This window comes from Poromitra crassiceps, assembly GCF_964638095.1.
Source record: "Poromitra crassiceps genome assembly, chromosome: 4".
Classification (NCBI taxonomy): Eukaryota; Metazoa; Chordata; class Actinopteri; order Beryciformes; family Melamphaidae; genus Poromitra; species Poromitra crassiceps.
Genome location: NC_139626.1, coordinates 12,130,657 through 12,143,344, shown reverse-complemented (window position 1 = coordinate 12,143,344; position 12,688 = coordinate 12,130,657). Strand labels below are relative to the sequence as shown.

Here is a 12,688-nt window from a genome sequence, read left to right as displayed (position 1 = left end):
AATGCTTTAGCTTAACTTACTGAAATATAGTTGGCCTAAAAGTGACATTTGATTAGCAATGACAAAATGCTTGGTGCATACATGGTGTCAGGACAGGATCCTACAGTTTTCCCTTCTTCCTGATAATGGCATCTCATGTCTTATTGCCTGTGTCCACCTCTGCCTTCTTAAAGGAGAATTCTGCTTATTTTACACCCTGGACCTTATTTCCAGCTTTAAATATGATGTTTAAGTCACCCTGACAACTTCGCTTTGATTAGCATCAGCAGAAACGATCATCAGTTTGAACTGCAACCTGAAAACGAGGAAACAGGGCATGTGAAATGATTGTATTTATGTCCAGTCAAAAGCTTATTTTACGACACACAGCGGCTCATTATGCTTATTATATAATAGAGAGAACATGAATTAGCGATGTAACGTACCTCCGTGCTGCTGACAGCCTGCTCTGTTTGCTGTCTTGTCACATAGATAGCACCTCCTGCTTTATCTCCCACTGCTCTTTGTAATCCACATATGGTCTGATTTCATACGAGCAGCAATAGAATTGAAAGGAATCGTCCCTAATCTTGAAATCAGATCATATCTATAGGCTACGCTAGGCTGGCTGCTACACAACAACAGACTGAGTCAACTCTGACCTGCCCCGGATGTGCTCCAGAAGAAGAGAAGCGCTTCTGTTTGGTAACAGAAGAAGACGAGACAACCACAGAAGAAGACGAGAAGCACATCTGGGCGGGTCAAAGTTGACTAAGTTTGTTGTGTAGCTATGACGTAGCAGCCTAGCTTAGCCTATAGATATGTCGAAGCCGCGATCTGGGTCAGAAATCGCTAAAACCCAGAGCTGGTTTCGAACCATGGAACTTCTGATTGTAAAGCACGCAGCTTAACCACTCGGTCACCAGGGCTTACCGTGTTTCAGAGTGGAGTTTGAGAGGACAACATTCAGCACAAGATGGTTAGTGTCACACCATTGCACAAATATCTCTATTTCAGAGAGGTAAGCTGATGAACTGCTGTCTTTGTGCATTAGGCCAAGCATGGCTGTATCGTCTGAGAATTGAATGATGTAGAAATCAGGGTGGGTTCATGTACAGTCGTTGGTGTACAGTGTGAAGAGGACAGGGGAGCTGACAACACCCTATACAACAGCCCCTCTCTGTGTGTTCTATACCTTCCAGATGATCCACAGCTACATGGAGCACCTGGAGCGAAGTAAGCACCAACATGCAGCGACGGTATCCGAGCCCTCAGACACGAGCACAGCAGCCAGCAGAGCGCGGTGAGGCAACCCAACCTTATCATGTTTTTGACTATCCGAGCCCTCAGACACGAGCACAGCAGCCAGCAGAGCGCGGTGTTTTTTACTCACGAATCCAAGCCGTGTTTGTTCATTCACATTTCGCTCTCTATCAATACGAGAGGAGCTTGGGAATCAAAAAGGGCCAATTTCTTAAGTCGCTCACTGGCCTTGAGTCTCACATAGCTTTGATCTCATTGTGGATGGCCACAAGATAAAAATGCATTTGCAACATAGGACTTTGATTTCACTAAAGCCGTTTTCACACATTATACCGCTTTATACCGGGAAATTACCAGAAAGCGGTGTAATGCCTTCATGTGTGAAAGTTGTTTTCTGGTATAAGCGCGCCCCCGTTATCGCGGACATTTGACCACTTCTAACCTTGTGATAAGACCGGTATGCCGCGATAGGGGACCATCTATGGCACCTGCACACATGGGATAACCTTGTTCTGCGAAGCCATCCAGGGTCTTCTGCAGCTTTTCCCCCTTCGGCAGGGAAATGATAATACACAGCTTATTGTTCGATATTCCCCTGGTGTTGCGTACCACCAAAGCACTATTGCCAGTGGCAAATGCGCTTCCAGTGGTTTTCGCCACCGGGTGATCTTGCGTGTTAGTGCAGGTCGGACCAGACTCAGCAGGTAGTCGAACGTACACCGGGACATGCGAAAATGACGCTTCCATTCCACGTCGTCAAAATTGTTCAGAGCATCTTCCCAAAATAAATTCCCTCCTGGTCTCTCTCGCTTCCAGAAGGGTCTAGTCTCACGCAGTAGCGCAGAGGTATTTAACACTGTCATTATCTGTCCCCGGTTTAGTCTATCTTCATATTCTGCACGATGTTTAGCGAAGAAGAATGCGAACATGAATCTGTTTTTGTTCGCACGTATATCCCTTTCCATCTTCGCCTTAATTTGTCTGCGTCGCTGTCTACGTTTGAGGAAAAAGTGCGTCAGCAATATTATCAAATGAGTGGACGTCGGCTCCATGTTTCTTTGTTTTTCTGACTGCCTCTGGCCCCTTGCAGCACTGTTTATACTAGGGCTGTGGCGATTCACTTATCTCCCGATTTGATACTATCACGATTCTTGGGTGCCGATTCGATTTATATTGCGATTCTTAAGTATTGCGATTCTACGATTATTGCGATTCGATATTACGATTTATTGCGATTTTTGTTTATTTTTTTCTTTTATTTTTTCAGTTTGTTTGCTTTTTTACACTAGATTAGAACATGGGAAAAGTTGAATCATACACTAGAGACTGTATATTATATATCATGAGTAGAGCTGGGCGATATAGTTAAAAACAGGGGCGGACTGGGATCATAATTCAGGCCGGGCATTAGATACCAAGCAGGCCAGGCCGATATGGGCCGACGCGCGTGAAATTTGGGCCGTTTGAAGCCCAATTTGGGCCGTTTGAAGTCCAATTTTACAATGAGATGCACCCACTTTAACCCTGAAGTGTAATTATTACTTCAGACTAACTAATAAAGTAATAAAACCACTAGTAAACCAGTAGGCGACGCCTGGCCTGCTGTTCAGTGAGTGGCCTGACTGCAAGCACCCAAATTTTTTTTTTTTTTTTTTTTTTTTTCTCGATTATCGATTCTGGAATAAAAGATCGATTCAAAAAATCGCGACATTAAAAATCGCGATACTTAGGTGAATCGATTTTTCCCCCCACCCCTAGTTTATACGTTATGACCCCAGCCCACTCTCCTCCGCAAAATACAGCTTCTTTCACAGCTGTTTTTACACATGTGATCCCTCAGGTGTGAAGGGAAATTCCGGGAAATAGCCGTTATTGATTTACAGGCAATGTTCCTGTACGCATGTGTGAAAACGGTAGTTTCGTTTACTGCACAAAGAGGTGTTTGCAACCCCATGTGCAAAACCGATCCGGGCTCAGGTCTTTTGAATGTGTGGAAAAGGCACAATGTTTTATGATCACCTCCTTAGCTCTCTGTGTCACACATAGCCTGCTGCTGGCAGCACACCCCGCTTGTTGGGCAACATATGTTTACATTACCAAACCAAGTGTGAAATCTTTAGCTGTGGATATAGCAAGTTGCTAGGTGTGCGCAGTTTGTGAACAAAGCATTAGCTTCACATGTGGGCACACACTACAATGTCACTCCAAAGTTGATGTCCTGCCAAATGCCAACATATAGAATAAACCTCAAGTTTTCTCTCTCTCTCTTTTGACAATCATCCCACGACCCCCCAAATATTGCCACCCCCTGGGGGGTCCTGACCCGCAGGTCAGTGTACCTTTGGACCATGTGTGTCTGTGCATTTAGGCAGCTCCCTGTATTCCCCTCACTCCTCGTCCGCTTAAAATGCAGACACACTGCCAGTTCCCACAGGCTTTGCCCCCAGCCAATCAGCTCCAGGCTGAGAGGAGGCATGCTTTTCCCCCAGCCAATCAGCTCCAGGCTGAGAGGAGGCGTATGGGACGAGCTGCCTCAGCACCAGAGAGAGAGAGAGAGAGAGAGAGAGAGAGAGAGAGAGAGAAAAGAAGAGAGGGAGGGGCAGTGGGTGCCTGTCGGAGCCAGAGAGGGCGAGTATTCTCCACTGCACAGCGGCAGAGGTGTCGCAGCTCGAGGACGAAGGGAGGAAAGCAGAATCAGCTGCTGCAGGAGCATTCACTAGAGGAGAGGAGGTGCTACCAGCCCCAGCCTCCCATCTCTCATCTCTCATCTCTCTCCTCTCTGTGGACGATCCACTCTGCTGTCTTGTCTGTGGCACCGCTCCGCAGACGCCACCAGGATGACTGTTGTTGTGACTGGCGCCGGGTAGATCGCTCTGACCTGCTCTCATGCTGTCTGCCGAGCTGCAGTGATCACTCTGGAGTGTCTCACCTCATCCTTAGGCAGAATTCCAGTCAACATCGAGCCCTCCTGCTCTGCTGTCACTGGCTGTGCCCCTACAGTACCCCCCGGTCCCTGCTGGGGCACTGGGCCTACAGTACCCCCTGGTCCCTGCTGGGGCACTGGCTGCACCCCTACAGTACCCCCCTGGTCCCTGCTGGGGCACTGGGCCATGATCTGGGGGGGGCCATGAGCCCCGGGTGTATGCTGCTGTTTGTGTTTGGCCTGGTGGGGGGAGCGGTGGTCGTCAACTCTGCTGTCCTGGTGTCTCTGTCAGTGCTGCTGCTCGTTCACTACTCCGTCTCCACCGGAGGCGTCCCCGCGCTTACCTTCCCCTCCTTACCCACACCCAGCAGGTATGTGTCTCTTACCTTCCCCTCCTTACACACACCCAGCAGGTATGTGTCTCTTACCTGCCCCTCCTTACCCACACCCAGCAGGTATGTGTCTTACCTTCCCCTCCTTACCCACACCCAGCAGGTATGTGTCTTACCTTCCCCTCCTTACCCACACCCAGCAGGTATGTGTCTCTTACCTTCCCCTCCTTACCCACACCCAGCAGGTATGTGTCTTACCTTCCCCTCCTTACCCACACCCAGCAGGTATGTGTCTCTTACCTTCCCCTCCTTACCCACACCCAGCAGGTATGTGTCTCTTACCTTCCCCTCCTTACCCACACCCAGCAGGTATGTGTCTCTTACCTTCCCCTCCTTACCCACACCCAGCAGGTATGTGTCTTTTAGTGCATAGGTGTTGTAGTAGCAGAGTGATGCTCTATCTGAATGTAGCTCTCCAGTCCACTATCATCTCCACCTCCGTACTGCCAGTTTGGTAGCCATGCAGTCAGCATGTTGTTGCCATGTGGGGGCTGTTGTAGTCACTCAGTATGAGACTGGCTGCTGAAAGTGGGTCAGTAGAGAGAGATGCTAGAGAGACAAGTAGATAAATCTCTACCACCTATTTCAGAATATCTATGCAGCAGAGTCGAGAGTTGTTGTTTATGTATTCTGAGTTTATGAAGTATTAAACATCTAATTTAGCCTTTTTGTTCGTTGGACTAGAGATCTGTCACTGAGCACAGGGTTTTTCACCTCCGCCACTCACCCCAGATAGATGACAAAAGGGTGGATTTGGTCACCGCTATCACTGGCCTGCATGTGACCTCTGCCTCTCTCAATATGCTGCTGTGTCTATTGTTTAGCCTCAGCTGCTGTTCTGTCCATGCTGCCTGCTGCGTGCTCTTTTCACCATGGCAGGCAGCCATTGTTCTGGTCCCACTGTGCCCTTTGATAGCTGGTGGGATGCGGACGGTGGCTCTGTTGCAGCAGTTCTCTTGAAGTGGAGTTTTTATTTCAAAGGTTTGATGTACTGGATATTGTTGGTCTGAAAGTGCTTACAGTTTATGATGTGGTTAATGTATTCACTCCATGTGAGTGTGTGCGCTACTAAATCTTTGAGCTTTATTATTATATTATTAATTATATTATATTATTATTATTTATTTGTTTTATTTTTATTTTATAGGCTTGGGGAAGCTAACGGGTGTCGATGTGCCCCCACTACTGTGTGAAGTCCTTCAGTTGACCTTCCAATTACACAGATAGCAGAATTCATCTCCATCATAGAGACACATACATTACAGCTACACATTGTTTGGCGTTATTGCTTCAGCTAATAGGCTGGAGGTAATGGTGCTTATGATGCTGATGGCCTGCGAGGCGAGCCCACCAACGAGGCATGGTACCCATGAGCCCTGCCAGTTCATGCTTGAAAGGAGCCCTCTCAATTTCTAGCCAGTTCTATTATGTTGTTCTGCTACCACTGCAGTGGGAATGGACTCATCTAAATGCAGGCTGAGTAAATTAACTTGTGCAGTGGAAACTCCTGTTTCTAAGTCTAACTGAAGTCCGACACTTCCTGGGATGTTACGGGGGATATATATGTAAGGGTTAATGCCCGACGAGGTGTACATTATCACTTTTTAAGGGACGACGCGGAGGCGTGAACCGTCCGAGGCGAAGCCGAGGATGGTTTGCCTCCGCGAAGTCCCTTAAAAAGTGATAATGTACACCTCGAAGGGCATTAACCCGCTTATACCATGGTCACTTGCCAACAAAACAATAAGACCAGTCATTTATATTTCCATGTGTAATAAATAAAGCAATCTAAATGGCTAAATGTCTGTTATTCATACTGTAAATCAGTCTTCCACGAAATAAAATAGTCCCTCCCACCTCCACCAATCTCCGTTTTAAAGCCGACTCAAACGTTAACTTCATCACAGGAATGCAGGTTTAACGATGTTTTGCGTTCTACATTAAATGAAGACATTACCGTTTGGCTGCTTGCTTTATTTTGTATGATAGATACGTATTGGCCAAGTATATTAACATTTAAGAGCAAAGAGTTTCAGGAAGTGAAAAGTGCAGCGGGGGCTCGCACTCATACTCGCACTGCATGCATCTCTCTCTCTCTCTCTCTCTCTCTCTCTCTCTCTCTCTCTCTCTCTCTCTCTCTCTCTCTCTCTCTCTCTCTCTCTCTCTCTCAAAGGGCTCGCCCCCGCTCGTGCACGAGCCGAGGGAAATATCCTCTTTGTCGCCGAGAAGAGCCTGGTGACGCGAGGTTAAAAATCTCCGAAACGAAAATCAAAATTGTAAATAAGAGTTATTTTTGATAAACTGAGCACACAGGGGTGATTTAAATACTTACTTTGACCGAGTCAATTTTTTTCTCAACATCCAAAATTGTCATATTAACCCTTAACGGGGGTATAGAGCTCAAACTGCTCTCCTGATAACACTGATGAAACTATGGCGCATTGATATGAACGGTGAACAGACCATTTAGCTAGGTGTCCATTATCACTGTACAATATCACTTTTTAATGGACACCTTGCAGCCAATCAGAATCGAGTATTCACCCAGACCATGGTATAAATACATATACAGTACACAGAGTATATATATATATATATATATATATATATATATAATGTGTTTCCCTTACCATTCTACAGGCCTGGCGAGCCTGCCAGGCCAATGGCGCCCCCGCCAGGCCAGAAAGAAGTTGCATTTTTTTTTTTTTTTCCTTTCCCCCTAAATTTCAATAAACCTTTATGGCATATTATTACAATACAACAATACTGTTGTTGACAGTGTTGACAGCAGTATAACATGCCAAATCATTCAAAACAATAAGCATTTTGCTTTTAGGAGCATTGTGCCAGCGCGCAGCGCTGTTCCAAAACGTGTCAACGTGTGTCGTTGCCTGGGAAACGCACATCCCATAATACAACTGTTTGCATCGCATCCCATAATAGTATGATGATACTTGGGATGCCATTGCGAACATAGATGCGAACAGGTTAGCTAAAAGTTTAGCCTCGCCAGTGAGGGCCCCCACCGTTGCGGTCGGGTTACATTTCGAAATCCCTCCAGGCCTGAAAAATGTTCTAGGGGAAACACATAGTATATACAGTATATATACATACACACACACACACACACACACACACACACACACACACACACAGGCCATCCAATATTGCTTTTAGTTAAGTAAATAGAATGTTTGATATAACTTTATTCTTCACCCCACACTGTATTGTGTCAATGTCACACTACAGAGACCGAGAGGGAAGGCCAACACATTTAGACTCTAATGGCCCAATCCCACCGCAGCTAGTAGCGCGGTCCCGCTCCGCTCGACTCGACTTTTGGTCTCATCCCACCGGTATAAACCGGCCCAGCTCGGTTAGATTTGGGGCTGAGCTGGGCTACTTTTAGTACCTGCCTCGTCGGGGTTCTATTTTTGCCAACCCGGGTCCATACCGTGACGTGAAAACATTGTAGGCGACTGATTGGTCAGGCAGAATCGTGTTTACTCTCTATATCCTACTGACTGTCAATGCAGCGCTGCATACCAGTTTACCTTCTTTTCTCTTCTATTATGCTTTTCTATCAGTCTTTTGTTTTGCTGCCTTCGCCTCTGGTGAAATAAAATCGGCGCGGTGGTTTCAATTGTCCAAAAGTCCGCTGCTCTGAAGCGCTTGTGTAGTTAGTGCTGCGTCGGCTCCGCTAGGCCGCAGGCGCCTGGTGAAGCCGCGGTTTTGCCTGGTGAGAGGCCGCGGGGGTAGAGGCTTCACTCTAGCGCAACCCCCGTCCCTCGCGCCCGTCCCTCGTGCAGCGCTTGTGAGTTTTGACTAACAACAAAGTGATATCCATTCTCCTGGTCGATTGTCACTTTTGCCCATGTACACTGTAACACCCGCCCAACATGCTGTGATGCTATGAGCTGGCTGCTCAGGCCAGGATCAAGGACTGTGATCATGCCAGCACTGCTCTCTCTCTCTCTCTCTCTCACACACACACACACACACACACACACACACACACACACACACACTGTAGGTAATTTAGAGGCACCAGTATTTCATAAACAGTTTAAAAGTTCTGTGTATGGATTTAATTGTAACGTTATGTTATAGCCTATTTCAGAACATGGGTGGAGGGCAGATATGCGGTCGCTGTGACGACCAGGTGTGGGCGGGGGCAGATGAAGGGCGGTCGAAGCAGAACGTCCATCGGGTTGAAGCAAGTAGAGCCGAGTGGTGACGGGCTGTGCAGGGCTGTAAAATGTGGTGGAATTGAGCCATAATGAAAAGATGTCCCACTTGGTTTATGGTGTGGAATGCATACCCTCCTTCACTGGAAATTGCAAACTATAAATCCTATGTTAACTTCAGCACCGTGCTCGAGAGCAGCAACCCCCTACCAAACCTACCAAAAGAATTCTTTACAAGAATACACCAAGCGTTTTGGAGATTGACCCATTGGTCCTGTGAAGTGATGAGAACACAGACCTGTGAACAGGTAGAGAAGTACAGGAGTTTGTATTTGTATCACATTTGGTAATCTAAAATGAATGAACCAATGCCCACCAGAAAACTGCCAGGCGGCGCCACATTGTAGAGCTGCTTCAACTTCTCATCAACATAGTACAGTATGCTAAAGTGTTAGCGTGGAGCACCAGAGCACATGATCTACCGGGGACACCTGGATGATTTTAGTCCATGTTTCTATCACTTAACAGGTCAATTGACCAATCAGACAATGTGCTTAAACTTGGTGTATCCCTTTTAATTCAGAATTGCTCTGATCATTTTGAATGATAGTTCTTCCATGTCTTTCTGTGGTTGTAACCAGGAAGGAGCGTCCTATCTCCATGGGCATATTCCCACTTCCTGGGACTGATGGTATGACCCCTGTTCTCCAGAGGAAACCTGTGGAAACCCCGTCTGATCCCTGGAAATTCAACAACCTTAGAAATAGCCACCCGCAGTCCAACACCAGCCTCAAGGTATGATACACACGCATACGCACAGGTCCTCCTTTCAAGTCTGATACACACGCATACACACAGGTCCTGCTTTCAACTCTGATACACACGCATACACACAGGTCCTGCTGTCAAGTCTGATACACACACATACGCACAGGTCCTGCTTTCAAGTCAGATACACACACATACGCACAGGTCCTGCTGTCAAGTCTGATACACACACATACGCACAGGTCCTGCTTTCAAGTCAAATACACACACATACGCACAGGTCCTGCTTTCAAGTCAGATACACACACATACTCACAGGTCCTGCTGTCAAGTCTGATACATACACACACATACGCACAGGTCCTGCTGTCAAGTCTGATACACACACATACGCACAGGTCCTGCTTTCAAGTCAGATATACACACAGGTCCTGCTTTCAAGTCAGATACACACACATACGCACAGGTCCTGCTTTCAACTCTGATACACACGCATACGCACAGGTCCTGCTTTCAACTCTGATACACACGCATACGCACAGGTCCTGCTTTCAAGTCTGATACACACACATACACACAGGTCCTGCTTTCAAGTCTGATACACACACATACGCACAGGTCCTCCTTTCAAATCTGATACACACGCATACGCACAGGTCCTCCTTTCAAATCTGATACACACACATACGCACAGGTCCTGCTTTCAACTCTGATACACACGCATACGCACAGGTCCTCCTTTCAAATCTGATACACATGCATACGCACAGGTCCTCCTTTCAAATCTGATACACACGCATACGCACAGGTCCTCCTTTCAAATCTGATACACACACATACGCACAGGTCCTCCTTTCAAATCTGATACACACGCATACGCACAGGTCCTGCTTTCAAGTCTGATACACACGCATACGCACAGGTCCTGCTTTCACCTCTGATACACACACATACGCACAGGTCCTGCTTTCAACTCTGATACACACACATACGCACAGGTCCTGCTTTCAAGTCTGATACACACACATACGCACAGGTCCTGCTTTCAACTCTGATACACACACATACGCACAGGTCCTGCTTTCAAGTCTGATACACACGCATACGCACAGGTCCTGCTTTCAAGTCTGGATTCAGTTGTGAAGTGTCAAGTTACTGTTGGAAATTGGCTACTAGTGCTTCCCAGGGACCTGAGTGATGACATCATTGCTAGGCTACTAGTGCTTCCCAGGGACCTGAGTGATGACATCATTGCTAGGCTACTAGTGCTTCCCAGGGACCTGAGTGATGACATTATTGCTAGGCTACTAGTGCTTCCCAAGGACCTGAGTGTTGACATCATTGCTAGGCTACTAGTGCTTCCCAAGGACCTGAGTGATGACATCATTGCTAGGCTACTAGTGCTTCCCAAGGACCTGAGTGATGACATCATTGCTAGGCTACTAGTGCTTCCCAAGGACCTGAGTGATGACATCATTGCTAGGCTACTAGTGCTTCCCAAGGACCTGAGTGATGACATTGCTAGGCTACTAGTGCTTCCCAAGGACCTGAGTGATGACATCATTGCTAGGCTATTAGTAATCTCTCGAGACAGACTTTCGACTTGCATCTTGAATCTGTTCGCAGGTTCCGTCAAAAGGGGTGCAACAGCGCTCGCATGCATGCTGCGCTTCACCCGATCAAAATGAAGTGAACGTGACCGGTGGGTAGTCATTAGTCAACACTCACCATTTTCAGCGTATACAGTAGCAAGTTGCTACTTGCTATTAGCACACAGGGAGCGGAAAATAAATCCATTAATGGGCAGAGCCGGTCGGTTGGAGCCAATGGCAGAGCTTGCAGGCAGCGGAAAGGGATTTTCTTCCGCTGCCGCCCGCACCTCTCGAGTTCCATTGAAACGGGGCTGCTGCCCCGAGAGGTTAGAGAAAAAAATCGTTTTTTTTGTTTAACCGATGGGTTCCTAGATTGCTTCCCAGGGACCTGAGTGATGACATCATTGCTAGGCTACTAGTGCTTCCCAGGGCATTGAGTGATGACATCATTGCTAGTTCACTTCAGACAAAATGTGAACAGTCGATGCCAGGGAGGGCCAAGGAAACGGCACAATTCTATTCAGAAAGGAAAGATTGGTCGGTGTGTCCAGAATTTGTAAGCAGCGTGTGTGTGTGTGTGTGTGTGTGTGTGTGTGTGTGTGTGTGTGTGTGTGTGTGTGTGTGTGTCGTGGTGGCTTGGGGCCCAGGAAACGAGAGGAAGTGGTACCATTCGGGGGCCTGCCTTAACCTCAAGGGAGGGGGAAAGGACAGAGTGTCTTCACATTGTTGCTGTTGGAAACCATGTTGCGAGCGAGGCTCCATCATGAATATTAATGACTAGAGTACTCGATCATAAGACAGAGGAAGTGTTTTGGCTTTTGGTAACACAAATTTGACTCACGTTAACAGAGGCAGTGCCAAATTCCTTCATAACTGGCAAACGGGGCACTTGAGGATTCACAAAAATACTGTATAATATATATAATTATAGCTGCTGCGCAGCAATGGGTCGTGGCCGGGCAAGTCTCAAGGCTTTGAGCTAGAGGTCTTCGGGTATGCCCGACCCCCCGAATACCCGAGGTTCCGACCCGGACCCGGCCGGGTCTGGGTCCATTCAAAAGAAGTGCCAAACCGCTTGACCAAACCCTTAGAAAAGTCATAGCACACCTGTCCTCAATAAGCCGCATGTTTTGAGTTCGGGCATGTCTATGTGGCGCAGAAATTGTGGGAGTTATTATGCGCCAAAAAAGTGGCTGCTGCGCAGCAATGGGTCGTGGCTGGCCAAGTCTCAAGGCTTTGAGCTATTATGACATCACAATTGCTCGAGTGACATCAGTGATGGCATTACAATTGCTTGACTGACTGATGACATCACAAATACAACCTAATTGCCATAGGTAATTAAGGTAATTAGGCTATACACGGGGCCAGAATTCAACGTTTTGATGCACTGTGGGCTCAATTTTTGACCGATCGAAAATCTGTTTTGATACTTTTGTGTAGGACAGTCTAACGATGCAGATGCTGAAGTTTGGTGTCGTTTGAAGAAAAAATGTGGGAGGAGTAGGGTTTAATTCGTTTTTGCAGTTTTGCGGTCTTTAGACTTCATAATTGGCCATAGGTTGCATTGTACAAAAGTTTCCC

The 12,688-nt window shown here is 47.1% G+C and overlaps 1 protein-coding gene across 1 annotated transcript in view; it reads left to right on the top strand.

Annotated features, from left to right (window-relative positions):
• Positions 1-12,688, top strand: part of LOC310775602 (C-Jun-amino-terminal kinase-interacting protein 4-like) — a 79,775-nt gene that overhangs the window by 36,110 nt on the left and 30,977 nt on the right. Inside the window, exons 4-5 of the mRNA XM_083635766.1 lie at positions 1,182-1,282; positions 9,386-9,539. Coding sequence (XP_083491892.1) covers positions 1,182-1,282; positions 9,386-9,539 — 255 coding nt within the window. The remainder of the gene's footprint in view (positions 1-1,181; positions 1,283-9,385; positions 9,540-12,688) is intronic.